A 15305-nucleotide genomic window follows, 5' to 3' on the forward strand; every position below is an offset into this window, starting at 1 on the left:
TAAATTTTTATTGGCCTTTTCTCAAAGGAGGCAGGGTTATATATAGTGTTAAAGTGCTCTATATTCTTTCTTTTAGACAAAGTGCTTTATCTGTGGAATAGGAAATGACTACTTTGATACAGTGCCCCATGGCTTTGAAACACACACACTACAGGAGCACAACTTGGCCAATTATTTGTGAGTATAGTAAAAATGACCTCCTCGCTAACTCATGACCCTTGCAGTCTCTGCAAGTACCTGATTAGCTCTCTTGCATAAGTAACAGTCAGTACTGCTTGGGTTTGATGTGCACTCATGCTGTCTGAATATATAATTCTGTGGTGATGGAACAAACTTCATTACCTTGTTTTCCAGCTTGGTTGTAACACACCAAGTTTGTGTGAGCTAGGAGATGGAAACTGGGAACTTAGTATGTGGCTGTGGAGGCGTTGTGAAATTGAATGTGCTGCGTAAGGTACAGAGGAACAGTGTGATCTGGCCTGGAGACTGATGGAGAGAGTGCACAAGCAAAGGAGTAAGGCAAAAGGGGGAAAACTTACATTAGACAAAATATTTTGAGTGGAGTGCTAAGGCTGACTAAGAGAACCTGGGACAAAGGGAGGTAGGGGAACTGGAATGAGGAGCTAAAGAGGGGAGGGATCAGACTAAGGGCATCAGGTCCATCTTTGGGAAATCCAAGCAGAGCATCAGTGACCACTAAACTTGGTCTTTTTAAATCTGGAAATAAAACCATTTATCAGTTCCACAATCACTGTATCATACTGTTCCTTTCCTGTCAAGTACATATGAAAATCCAGTGCCAAAGTGCATTTTATACTAGTGCTGTCAATACGAAGCATTGGATGGATTGTGACTTTGTGTCTATAAACTAGCACTGTATGTGCACAAAATAGACTGTAAAGCCAAACATCCCTGTAAAGAACTTTCACCTGAAAAACAGGTTGTGCAAACAAAATACATTAAAAGCACCATCATGTGATATTTTGTTCCTGCTTACAAAGTACTACACAAATAACATACTATAGCATACTTACTCTAAGTGCATCATCCTAAGGAAGTGTTTTTTGGTACTTTTGTGCATGATCATATTTTATATTTTTACATATGTTTGGAGAGAATGTCTGTTATGAGTGAAATTTTGAAATCATCACCTAGTGTCTGTCAGATATCTCAAAACTCCAAGACTAATGTATTTTTAAAATTACAAGTTCTTTTCTGCCCATGTTGATCTTGAGTTACATACGCTAGTAAAATATCCCTAACCTATAATTCAATAAGAGAAATCTCTTATCTTCAACATTTGTTATTCATTGTGGGGAGAGGGAAAAAAAGTGCCAATGAATATTCTCTGTCTACTTCCAAGTTGGTGTTCATGGGCAAGAAAATGTCTATTATAATTTTCAGATTAGAAAGCTTAGAAAATCTTCATTTAAACTGGGTTGCGATTTACTGTAAATCAAACTGAATCTTTTGCATTTTAGCATACTATTCATTGAACAATGAGTGAATGTCAACAGTGTCAGGAAAGTATATTTAATGTGTCTGGGAATATTACCATAAATAGAACTCTGGAATTTGAACGCCATTATCACTGTACATGCTAAAAAATGTCCATCCCTCTGTGGGTTGCCTAATGTTTCCAAATATTGTGTTCATAATAGCTGTTTCTTTACTTGTAGGTTTTTTCTGATGTATCTTATTAACAAAGATGAAACAGAGCATACAGGACAGGTAGGTTGAACAACTCTATGAATGTCAACAGTTATTAAATAAGACTGATTCTAAAATAAAAATCATTCAGGCTTGGCAAAACTAGGAGTATTCTAATGAATAGCTCCCTATATGGTATGCAACTTAATTCTCATTCTTCTAAACAATTCTTAGGACTTTGGTTGCTTAATGTTAGATTGAGTATCAATTCTGTAGTACTTTCTATTCCTATTTTGTTGTCTGACCTGTTATTCTTAAATTGTTACTTCCACAAAATATAAATACAGACTATAAACAAAAACAATGAGAAACAGAACATTTAAGCATCCTGTGAAAGCAGCACTATTCATTTCTCCCTGTTGATTCTTTTTTAATAGTCTCTGTCCTTTATTATTATCTATGTATAATCTTCTATGTCTACATTCCTGGATAAGTCCATATGAAAGAGCTTGTGCATATATTTAAAATGAAACCTGTGAGAGAAGTTTTCCCTTGAGGTTTCCTCTTTGCTATTGTTCTTTCAAACTTCTGGTGCTTCCTTCAACTTCCTTTAAGTATACTTAAAGTCGGTAAACAAATGCATCAAATTTACAGACTACTGTTTTTTCTAGTGATAGTCTTGCAGCTGACTAAGCAAATGTTCCCGTGTTGCAGATCAGAAAACAAAAAACCTGAAGAGCATAATATACATAGGCATACGGATTTGGGGGATGATTTGCTATAAATCTATGTAGCTTACTCTTTCTGAAATCTGATGTCTGTACTGGGCAATTATAATCATCATCTTTGCATAAATCATCTCAGCCTTGTCCAGTATCAGATTTTATGTATTTGCTTTGCTATTTTTGAACTTCCATTTGTCATTTGAAAATTTCATATTAAATGAGATTTTTTAAAAAGTCTTTTTTATTTGCGTTTTCTTTTTTTTTGGCATACAGTGTGTCCTACCCTATTCACTGAAGTCAGATTTCTACTAAATATTACGTTTTGATACTGTTACCTGATAACTTGAAAATTGGGAGTACTTCACACTACTTAACTTCTAGGGACATGGTTTAGTGGTGGACTTGGCAGTGTTAGGTTTACGGTTGAACTCGATGATCTTAAAGATCTTTTCCAACCTGAATGATTCTATGATTCTATAACTTGGGTAACACTTCTTTTCTACTATGGAATTTGTATAATAAAAAGCACATTTAAGTGGTGTGATTAAAATGGAAATAAACTGACATAGCCTTTACTATTCTCCGGACTGCTTAGAGAAAAAGCCTTACCTGAACAAATAATCAGAAAGAAAAAAAAAGCCCACCACTGATTCAGAAAATATTGCTTTTCTGCGAAGTATCATTAAAGGCCGTTATTTATGTATTGCGTGTAGGCATGTTTTGAAATGACTGATGCAGAAATTCAGTCAAATTTCTGTGACAGAAAATATTCTGCTTACCCTGGTATTTGTCTCGTGACCAGCTTTAATGGAGCTTTACAGGGCTCCTGGATGTGCAACTTATTGCACATAACTACCTGGTCCCGAACTAAACTGCTTGGTCCTCTTTTATATGTTTCTCTAGTGCTTTTTGACTAGGTGACAAAAATCTAAAAGCTACTCTAAACTGATCAAAATCATTAATATGATTTTGTAGATTGATATACAACAACCTGATATGCACAGAATCAAAAAAGTGAAGCAGTATATAAATAAGAGAGGAAAAAAAAAAGTCATAGTTGGTGCTTTCTCATTGAATCAAGTTAAATTATTTAAATTTTCTTTCTTTCAGGAATCCTATGTATGGAAAATGTATCAAGAACGGTGTTGGGAGTTTTTCCCTGCTGGTGACTGCTTCCGAAAACAATATGAAGACCAGCTCAACTAAGCAGATATGAGGATTTCTAGATGAAAATATGTCCATATATTTCCCAAGTCTTTTGGGAATGTCTAACAGATTTCTTAAATCCCCAAAGCTGTGTGCTTTTTGGAGCACTAAAGCTCTGTTTTTAATGACCCAACTGCGCTTTTATTTTCTTGTGTATTTGCTTTGAGAACACTGGAGTAAAGAACAATGAAGAATAATAGCAACTCTGGAAAACAAAACAACCCCTTGCACACACAAAAGATATCCCTATACATAACATGCACACATAAGAAGAGACTTGAGACAACTTATTTCTGAAACTGCCAGAATGATGCCCTTGTCTATAAGATCACACATGGGGTGACATGGTAGCAACACTCATTCAATCTGTTTATTTCGTCATCCTGGAAGGAACTATATGTAGTTCGCAGAGCACTGTAAAAGATTGTTGTGGACACTAAGTTGTGGGGAAATAGTGCCTTACTATATGTGGGTTGAGCTATGCAGAAGATGAGTGCATGATGACATCATTTTTTTTTTTTTTCTGTCTTCCTTTTCTTCCAAGTTAATATTTATTTTGTGGTTTTGGTGGGTTTGGGAGGAAGGGATTTGATTGTGCACATCTTTTTAATAAGACTGGAGTGTCTCAGGACAAGATTAGGTTATTTTCATCAAGTTCATTTCACATTTACCTTCCTCTTTAGCTTTTGCTCTTATTTTGGTAATGCTCTGATACAACACTGCAACTTTATGAAATCTTTGTATGAAAACAAGATGACTGCAAAAGACACTTTAACAAGAAATGTTTCATTGCATGTTTATTATGCAAGTTTAAAACAATCAAAAAAATAACCTTCAGAAGCAAGTTGATCAACATGAAAAAACATTCACAATAATTATATCCATAGTAATAAAGTGTTGTGGGCTTTATTGTACATCTGGAACAAGTGTCATCAGCCAACAATGTATATGTTATGAATTTGACAGTATTTTTTGTTTCTTTTCTTTTTCTTTCTTTCCCTTCTGCCACCTGTGATCGATAGTGGAGTTGAAGATTTTCTTGTTAAATTATTTTTTAAAAGCAAAGCTGAAGCAATATCCATTCAGGGACTCCATCAGTTGCATCATGAAACACCAATGATGTGTACATCACTCCATTTTGAGTCCTTTTCAATTGTAATGCCAGTCTTTACAAATAAAAAGAGAGATTCAGAATGGAAAAAAGCTGGTTTTGGTAGCATTTGAGGTCTTTGTTATGGAGTCTTTTTATTAATCCCTGAATTAATTACACCCACTTCAAAAGAGGATTAAGCTGCTGTTTCCTTAATGAAAGTTTTTGGGTTTCTTTCTGTTTTTTCTCCTGGACTTCTTGTTGCTCCATCTCATTTCTTTACAGGCCACAGTTTTGTCATAAAATAAATTGGCTGTATGAATATTCAGTTATAACGAAGAAAAATTATAACTAAAGAAATCATCCTTTAAAATTACTAATTCTATGTTCTTAAAAGCCAGGCTTTCAGTTCAGCAGAGTATGAATATTGCTACCTTGAAATTGGGATCCTGATGAGGACTCTGGTAAAATTCTCTCAAATTCTACAATATTTGATGCCAGAGGCTGGGCAGGCTGGTGATGATGGGAGGAGAAGGTACAGCAGCTACAGTTTGTATTCAGGTTTTAAACCACCACCACCCAGTTTGGAGTATTCATTCCAGCTTTGTTTCCTCCCTATTTGGCACAACTCCATAAAGCACTTTTAATCAGCCTTTCTGGGATTTGCATACAAGATTTAGACATGGGGGATTGCAATGATGTTCCTTTTTGGGTGTACAACATGAGAATAGTTGTTGTTTGACACACAGGCACACACGCTATTTTGGTTTTGTACATTTTTTTGAGAAATATGTAGCTAATGATTCTGACTGATATTTCAAGATCCCTTTGTCTTGAAAACAAATTCAAATGGACTTTGTAGACAAATACCAGAATAAAAATGACGCATTTCTTTAACCTCAACTTCCATGTCACAAAGCTTCTGGGACATCCTTGCTGTTGAATCCAGTATGCTGTTTAACAAAGATACATGAAGCCACACTTAAACACTAGACTCTTTCAGAATGAGATCTACTGATTATATGGTGATGCAAAAAGTTTCTTTTTAAGTATGAAAAGACTTCATTTGTTAAATTAATTATAGCTTTCACAGGAGCAGATTCCTACAGCTAAGAACTGGTGCATGACAGTTTGCAAGAAACTCTCCGTTCACTGTTGAAGAAGAATGGGAACTGGCTTTGGCAGACCTTCAGAGCCTGTTTATGCTGTCCCCTCTGCAATGGCTGTGGACTTTCTGTGAGTCCCTGAAACTTGGCATGTCCTGTTTCGTTCAGTGCACAAAACTTACCACTGAGAGCCTTTTCCCTAACACTTAACACATCTAATTCAAGAAAAGAAACCAACTTTGAAATTAAAAATAAGAGTACATGTCATAGGAGACTGGTTTATTTTAAAAGTATGCGTTTCTGACACTAATATGCACTTTTAACGGGATAACATTATTCAGGCAGACCACATATTACATGATACAGACTGCAGTGTCCAAGTTAATACTGTTTAATTTGTTTTAGACTTAGACAAAGTTGAAATGAATTCTTAGATTTTATTAAAAATTACTGAACTTACTGTGACAAGTGCAACTTCTTCGAATTTTTGTGTTGTAAAAGTCAGTAAAATAAGCAATGTGATCATGTGAACACAGCCAGCTGATACAGACAATTCACTGCTTTGATAGTTGTATCAAAAGAAATTTACATTGACATAAGTGTCCTATATACTAACACAACGTACAAGAGCAGATAACAATATGTCACTTGAAAACTACAGTTTTAAATCCAAGAAATTCAATTATAGTGCTTATGCATGTGGTATTAAGATAAGGTAATACTTACACACATATCCGTGTATGCCAGTGTTTTTTTCAGCTCTTACCTGAATTTACTGATTGTGTCAGTAAAACTATAATTTTCAGGAGGAACTCTTACCCCTTGTTGAAGATAGCAGAGAGAGAATTGTTGCTGTTTACCTTTGAATGCCAAGAGAATTGAAAAGAGCTCTAAAACTGATGACCCTAGTGCATGCATGTTGATTTCAGCAAGAAACAGAGGAATGAATGGCAATGGAAAAGCAAAGTAAGATGGAAGAGTAGTTGAAGTGTGATTCATTTGTGGAAGTTGTTACCCGTTTATATATTGTTCCACTTAGAATCGAGTTACCTGACATTTGTTACACCTTCTTCCAATACTCTGTTCTTATGTCTTTCCTTTCCCTAAAACTTTGAAGCTTAAGTCTGTGTTTTTTATGGAGACAATCACAGAAAATAGAAGACAAGAAAAGGATGCTGTAATATTCTTGGCCCGTGCATTACTACAAGACTAATCCCTTCATCTTGGCCACTAATGTGCTATTTAAGTTGTTGTTGAATATTTTCATTTGTAATATCTTCCTACTGTTATAGGGCTCTTACTAATGAATAATAGCATTTTGCTTATGAATTGCATTAATGTTTCTTTCTATAAGTCCTTTGATAACATTCCTACTATCTTCAGAGGCACTGAATAATTCCCTTTACACAATGACCTGTAAAGTATTCATAGGATGTAATATTTTCCAGGGTTGTTTTTTTCTAAAGTAGAGTGTGTATTAATTTTTTTGTTCATTAGTCAAAGGAAATATAACTGTGGTGTCCAGAACAGTCTCTGTCAAAGGATAAGACATCTTTCACAGAGAGCATGGGTGGGTATGTTCTTTGATTAAATCTGTCTAATATTTATAAATACAGGAGCTCATATATGTAGCTCCTTCAATCTCTCTTCTTAAATCGTAGCCGCTTTTATTTGTATATTTATTTGCTTCTTTTTCAGTTTTCTTCAGCTTTTCTAAAGCCATGCTAAACCACAAAGGCTTGGTTGCAAATACAATTTCAAATTATATCATCTTACAGTCACTTCTCATTCAAGATTTGCAAGATATTTAAGCACAAATATCCAGTTATAAGTGAGCTTTGTTTTGCAGTTTCCTCATTTCTTTTCCTTCTTTTTTTTTTCTTTTTTTTTTTTAAGGCCCTTTTTATGTGTTTTCTGGATTAGGGTTTTCTCTGTTTTCTGCATAGTGTTTTAACTGTACCTATGCAATTTCTTCTATCTATCTAGTTTTCTTCACAATTATCTTTTTGTTTGTTTGGATATTTGTTTAGGCAAAAGGATGTGTCTCTCTTAGGTGGTAAAGACCCTTCTCAGCAGTTGTTGAAGATCTCTGGCAGCCAAACAGCATCACTCTGCTGTGCCAGTGGAGGTCAAGAGTTGAGGCAATTTTTTATATGATCAGCTTGCTTTTGTAATTTCATAGCCGTGGGCTGATCTGCAGTTACAAAGGTTTGATCTATACATTTTGGTGCTGGATGGGAAGAACTGAGCTAAAGTTCTCCTGAAAAAAGTTTTGAAATTTCAGAAATGTAAGGAGATAAAGCCCAAAAATTCACAATTACAACAAACTGAAGGACTTTGCTATCAATCTGTTGTGTAAGTGCTCCAAGTTTGCATACAAAACATTGTTGCTGTGTTGCTTAGAAATTGCAGTTATATAAACTAAATACCGCTCTCTTAGATATATGTTAAATAAGGACTTTTGGAACACTGAAAGGCTAAATAATGCTGGGTCATGCAATTTGAGATTTGAAATAAATCAAAAGGTTTTGATTAATTGTTCTTTATATGGTGCTAGTAGGATAGAAGGAAACTGCATGAGTTGAATGCATTGAAAAAAATAGAATCACCCAGGGAGAATTAGAGCATGGAAAGTCCTGAAGTAAAATAAAAAAATGACTAGATGAAAAAAAAATAGCATGAGAAATAAAGACTATGAAAGAAAGGTATTTCTTTCATCTGTTGAGAAGTGGGATTTTGTCATGAAACTTCAATGAGCTCTGCTTCTGCACTAACTGTTGTGATGGAACTTCTGTATTTCCTGTTAAACTCTTAAGAACTGTAAGTATTTTTCTGTGATACTAGGTGATGTCTAGAAAATACAAAGATAACAAGCTTTTCTAAAAATAACTTTATAAATGAAAAGGATTGAAAACCAGAATTTTTATGAAGTGGGGTTTTTTTGTTCATTTTGAAGGCTTTCATGATTTATTTAATTTTTTTTTGTGCTATAAGTGAGCTCCAGAATCCAAACCAAGAATTAAGGTCTTATAGTGTCAGCTGTCTATTCATAACAAAACTATGGTCTCTAGCCTTAAAGAGCTGAAAGCCTGAGCAAAGGACAAGAGACAATACATAGAGTCAGGTTATGGACAGAAGGGTCAAGTAGGATAATATCAGGAACAAAATAGGTAATGGTGAAAAATTCATCAGCTGCCTACTTGCTGGGTTATCTCCAAGCAACATAGCTGAGAAGAAAAAAAATTTGTAGGAGGAGAAGTCAGTTGGCCTTATGCATTTATTATTGCTGCATAAAATCTGCATAAAATTACTGCTGCATAAAATCCCTCAAACTCCATTTCATTACAAATATTTTTTTATTTTTAATCAATATTCACTTAGTGTATGAGATTTAGAAAATATGCTTGCTTTTAATCTTTGGAAAACATGAGCGTTTTTGTAGCTTGCTGTGTTTGAATTTCAGATGAAGATGCATGTTTCAACTGTTTCTCCACGCTGCGTCTTTGAAGGAAAAATATCCTGCTATTTAACTACTCTGCATTCATGAGCAAAAGAAGTACCCGATTAGCACTAGCATCTTTTCTCCTTCCTGCTCAGCTTTGAGATCTGTTAGAACAATGCTATTAATTGCTTTAAAATTAGGTATTGGACATTAACCCACGTCTGTCACACTCCCTTTTCTCTCAACAATTACTATGCTAAAGTCTTGTGATTCTGCAGCTTCATCTTCTGTAACACATGGTGGCAGAAGGTAAGATTCAGCAAAGTGTGAGGGTTTTTTTACTTCAGCATGTAATAATTATGTCAATAGGCCTGAAGGTTTTGTAAAGAAAAGGCACCCTGTATCCTACAAAGACATCACAGTTGTTTGGCTTCCTGCAGTTTAAGGAATAGAAAAATAAAATGAAAAGGTTTGAAATTATTTTAAATCTTGCAAAAACTACTAGTGAATAAAACATGATGTGAGCGAAATGGAAGAAGTAAAAGTTCGTGAACTGTTGTTATATTTCTTTGGAGATTAATAAATCGCAGTAATTGTGAAGAAGTGTTATTCTCAGCTTTGAGCCATACTGTGCCTGTTGTGCAGATCAGCAGGAAGGTAGCAGAATGGATGACATCTGGCTTAAACAGTGGCGTCCAGGGAGGCTGCTGTTCCATCCTGTGGTAGCGTGCCCAAGCTAGGCTAAGTGCATCCAGTTCTGAAGGATTCCCTTCCCCATCTACCTCAGCGCCAGGGAGAAGACCACAACTGACCATCTGTGTTTTCTCAGTTGCATTATTGGCTCTGTCCTCTGGCAGCAGACCGCATACTGCTATTGCTGCTGATATACAGACTCTTGCAGACGCTTCCGCATAAGAAGAAATCAAAGTTAAAATTAATTAGGCAGCTGCTCAGTGCTGACAACAAGGCATGTGCTTTTATCATGTGGTCCATCCTAATGGAAGGAAAGAAGTATATCCACTGACTAGGAAATAAACTAGTAGTATGACTGGACCATATAGCAGTCAGTTTGGCTCTGTCCAAAGAAGATAAAATTTCAGGCACTAAGTAAAATATTGTGGACATTTTAGGTATCTACAGTCTATATTAGAATAAGTGACCTCATAGATTTGATGTAACTACTAAGCTCTTTTTAAGTGCTTCACAATATTACCCTAAGGTGTTAATAAACCAAGTTGTTGCTATTGAATATTAATGTAATGTTAAAACCCAAAACTCAGTGGAGTTCCTAGCTATTTAAAAAGATTATTATCCTTGATGCTTATCTACGTGCCCTGCTTTAAGCCGATTCAAGTGATAGGTAAAATGATTATCTTTCTCTGGAGCACAATGTTTTAGAAAATAGTGGTTTATAGTGTTCTGTGCACATCTGGAAAACCGTTCAGTGTTTAAATAGATGTGGCAGAATGGAATGAGCTTGGTACAGGAAATATAGACACTGAATTTCTTTTCTTCATTGGTTTTTATGCTTGGACAAGTGCAGAATTAATAATAATTTAAATATAAGAATGTAAAGATGGACCCATCATCTCAGTATTTGCCTGTCCCTGGCTCAGCCTTCATTATTCTTGACTGTATGTCGTGGTTTAACCTGGCAGCAGCCAAATACCACGCAGCCGCTCGCTCACCCCCCCTGCTGGGTGGGATGGGGGAGAGAATCAGAAGGGTAAAAGTGAGAAAAACTCGTGGGTTGAGATAAAGACAGTTTAATAGGGAAAGCAAAAGCCGCACACGCAAGCAAAGCAAAACAAGGAATTCGTTCACCACTTCCCATCGGCAGGCAGGTGTTCAGCCATCGCCAGGAAAGCAGGGCTCCATCACGCGTAACGGTTACTTGGGAAGACACACGCCATCACTCCGAACGCCCCCCCCTCTTTCTTCTTCACCCAGCCTTATATGCTGAGCCTGACGTCATATGGTATGGAATAGCCCATTGGCCAGCTGGGCCAGCCGTCCTGGCCGCGCTCCCTCCCAGCCAAAACCAGGACACTGTAATGAGGCAAGATTGCTTTCTATTTGCTCAGACTTCTGCCCCGTATTAAGAGGTTAATATCACATACTTTGCAGTACTTGGAAGTGATTACATGAAAAAGCCAAAATAATCCTGGATTATTTCAGAGAAAAATGTAATATAATTTTCTTAACTGTTAGTCTTCTGCAATTTAAGAAGCCTATTTCTTGTTTAAATTTTGTTTCTACAAATGATTTCAGATTCCTTCTGGAGAGTCACAGACTGTTATGGTTAATATCAAGATGGATTTTTTTTTATCTGTTTCCAAATCTTTACCTGTCTGGATGACCCTTAACATCTAAATAGTATGGAAATATAGGATAGCTAGAGACTTTCCAGTCCTGAGTGCTCACGGCAATCTCCAAAGTATGTAATTTATGATCTATAAAAGTGTTGCTTGTATATGCTTCGTGGAACTGATATATAATTAATTACTTTTTTGTCATAAATATAAAGTTTTTGTAAGGAATCCTTGTGCAATCTGCAATTGCAGCAGCCTCTTATCTGGAGTTATTTGATTTAAAAAAAAAATCAAGGTAATTAATATGCTTGCAAGACTAATATGCACATTTCACCCAGATCATTTTTATGTAGTCTGTGAATTCCTTGCCATAGGAATCCAACAGAGTTAAAAAAGGCTGGTTAAAATAAGCTTCAGAAGAGCTAAGCTGAATAATACTGCTCAAAATGTGCTTCTGCCTGGGAGAACTGTTAGGAAATAATTCACATTGAATTTTCCTCCTATTGTTTGCTGCTTAATTTGTCAACTGGGGCAATGTAAACTACAAAACTAGAGCTGTGAAAGGAACTTACTGTACAACGCTGTTTTATAGTTAATGTTTTGCATATATGATCAACTCTTGACGAACTGTGGCCCAATTATCCAGCTTTCAGATTAACCATGATTTGCATGTAGAAACATCTATGCTGTCATTGTTTTGACCAACTTGGACCTAGAACCAGTAGACAAACTTATTTGTTGTGCTTGTGGTCTTACCACTGTAGACTGATGAATCTCAGATGTCCCTGAGCCCTACTCACACTATCTCATCCCTCTTTTTACCTTTGCATGCTCATTGTATCTTTCTGTGGCTTTATTTGCATTCCCAGGATTTGGATTATTTTTGTTGCCCGAGATCCCTGTTTCTTTACTATATGTAAATTGTTATATGCTCCAGAAATGCACAAGACTACAGCCAGTGGGGCCTAAGTGATGCACCAGGATTAACCTAATGTGGAAAACTTGTTGGGGCAAGATGAGTTCTGGCTCAGGCAACTGGATCTAGGGTGCCATTTTTCCAGGTTACATGTTCCGTCCTTCTCCTCTGTGGACATGACACGCACAGAGCGATGGTACGTACCCGTCCAGTTGCATGGGAGCAATGAAGGGTTCCAAACAAATATAGCAGGTGGGAGGTGGCAATCCTGAACAAATAAATGAACCAACCTACAAAACTTCTACACAATCCTGAATGGCCCTCAGGGAAGTAAATGGCCAGGAGCAGGCAAAATGAATTGTTTTGACAAAATGAATGTTATTCCAGTTACATTTTACCCAAAGACAACTGAGAAACATATAAGAAGTAATGTGTATGATGAGGTTTAGGGAAGTCTCAAACCTACTGTATATATTCTGACTGCCTGTGCTATGCATATATGGCAGAGTTGGTTATGTAGCAGCGCAAACACTCCTACCTGTGCAATAGTCTATGTGGCCTGTCCAGCTGGAAAAGGGAAATTCTGGCATAAATGCTAATTAGAGAAGAATTAACACTTTTTATAATGGAAAAGGAGCCTGTTTGATGCATACAGTTACCATTAGATAATTTATTAATGCTATTACATGGTGAAATTATACAGTACTCACTTAAATGAATATTCTAAACGAAATTAACTTACTCAAAATTGGTCCTGAAAAGGTTGATGTTTCTGTATACTGCTTTTGCAATTCACCTGTATTCTTAACATGATACAAATTAATCAAGCTGGTTTACTTTGGAGGCATAAAATAAGCTTAAGAATAACAGTAGGAAGAAAGGTTCATTTTATTTTGAGTATTGTAAAACCCATACTTGTTTACAGTTTAAGTGAAACTGGGAAATCTCCCAGATTTTCTTATGAGTAATGGTTAAAATAATGTGTTACAGCCCCAAAAGTTAATCCATTTCTAAGGAAAACAGTGTCTTCTTTTCTAAAAAGTCATGAGAACAGTATTGGTCTGATAAATATTTCTGCTTTTCTCCAAAAAGAATAGCCTTTGAAAAATGTCAATATTGTGTTTTTAAAGACAATTTTTTGGGGGAGAAGTCAACAGTACAAAATACAAAGCTTAATTTCATTACAGAGTGAATAATAAAATTTTAAATAATAATCCTTTTTCATGCTTAGTTTTTTTAAAGGTTTGAATAACCATTCTTTTAATCTGAAAATTCATTTGCTATTTTGATCTTATATTTGCTGTAAGTGTTCATCATTTGTTCGCCTTTCCTGCATAAGGTGTGTTTGCTTGTTGTTTTGCTTCAGCAAATTAGCATTTGAAGCATTTAAAAGAAAGTGTGTCCATGACTGGCTTTCTTATTTTGAAAATGCATTTTCTGAAGGGAAGATTGTTTAATTTCTCCTAATGAAGTTCAGATTCTGTATCTGGTTGAACCTCTGTGGAAGCTTGTTCTGCAGTCATAGTTTGTGTGACAGAAACATCTTAACAATTCTCCATATTTATATGTAGATTACTGATACTGGCTCCTATTTTGTGGGAGGTATTCAGTGCAGTTTCTCTAAAAATATACCTCTTTTTTGGAAGGTGTTAGTGGTTTTTAAATGTTCTTTTCTTAGTGATTACTTTTCCTGGTAAAAATTCTACATTCCACTAAGACCAAATGAATTTTTTTCTCCTACAAAAGTGGAAATAAAATAGACAACAGAGCAGAGAACATTGTTATGCTACTGTATAAATCCATAGTTTGTCTACATCTTGAATGCTGCGTGCCGTTCTAGTCCTCTCATCTTGAAGAGAATGTAGTAGAATTGGAAGAGGTTCACGAAAGAGCAACAAGGATGACCGAAGGTATGAAATGTCTTCTGAGCCATTTACAATAGCTTTGTACAAAGGTCAGCTGCATTGGATAGGATTCTTCAGTCTATAAAAGAGATTATTTGGGAAGAATCTGATACAGATATAACAGAAGTCTAGAAAATCATGCGTGTCCTGGTGAGGGTGGATAGGGATTGGTTGTGCTAGACTATGTACAAGGGACAAAGGGACTACATAATGGGTTCTGAGGTTTAGTCTGGACATTAGGAAAAACCATTTCATTACGAGGGGGATGAAGCATTGGAACAGGTTATCCAGGAACCCCCATCCCTGGAGGTTTTCAAAGCTCATCTCTGAGTGGGAGGCTGGACTTAAGTGACATACAAAAGTCCTATCCAAGCAAGATTTGATTCTGTTAGAGGGAGACATCAAATGTATTCTTATTCTTCCCTAAGTACTGAGTTATGGAGACAAGTCATTCTAGATACAGGTTGCTGGGTTTCGTGTCCGTTTAGTCAGATACAGTACAGCCACTCCATTGTTGTATGTTAATATCTGTCCTAAAAGTCTGTATAGGGCTTTTTTTTTTTTTTTTCCCAAAAGTACACTGTGATTTAGAAAGGTAATGGAAATGGAAAAATCTTTAAACACTGGAGTAACGTATTTTAATTTTTTTTTACCTGGAATCAATTTCTAAATTCTCAAAAATTTTGAAAATAATTCTAAGATTTAAATTTTACGACTCATCCATGAAAAAGGACAACTCCCCTTGAAAGGTAATAATTTGAGTATATACTTTCTACATGACAAAGCATGGTTGTGGTTCTATGCCTGGTTTAAAGAGATTGTAGTGCTGTCTAACAGAATTGTTAGTGCTTCTAACAGAAGCACTTATGAAACAAATTTGACAATCATCTGCTTTCATTTCTGTTTTCTTCTGCTCCCTGTCAGCTGTCATGGTCTTTACCTTTCTGTTTCCCA

General features: G+C 35.9%; 1 protein-coding gene across 1 annotated transcript in view; it reads left to right on the forward strand.

The window, feature by feature from the left end:
* The window catches only part of RYR2 (ryanodine receptor 2), a 445326-nt gene extending 440542 nt beyond the window's left edge, over positions 1 to 4784 (forward strand). Inside the window, exons 100-102 of the mRNA XM_075147916.1 lie at positions 77 to 177; positions 1680 to 1731; positions 3486 to 4784. Coding sequence (XP_075004017.1) covers positions 77 to 177; positions 1680 to 1731; positions 3486 to 3581 — 249 coding nt within the window. The 3' untranslated portion in view covers positions 3582 to 4784. The remainder of the gene's footprint in view (positions 1 to 76; positions 178 to 1679; positions 1732 to 3485) is intronic.
* The last annotated feature ends 10521 nt before the right edge of the window (positions 4785 to 15305 follow it).

This window comes from Calonectris borealis, chromosome 3, assembly GCF_964195595.1.
Source record: "Calonectris borealis chromosome 3, bCalBor7.hap1.2, whole genome shotgun sequence".
In the NCBI taxonomy this organism is placed as follows: domain Eukaryota; kingdom Metazoa; phylum Chordata; class Aves; order Procellariiformes; family Procellariidae; genus Calonectris; species Calonectris borealis.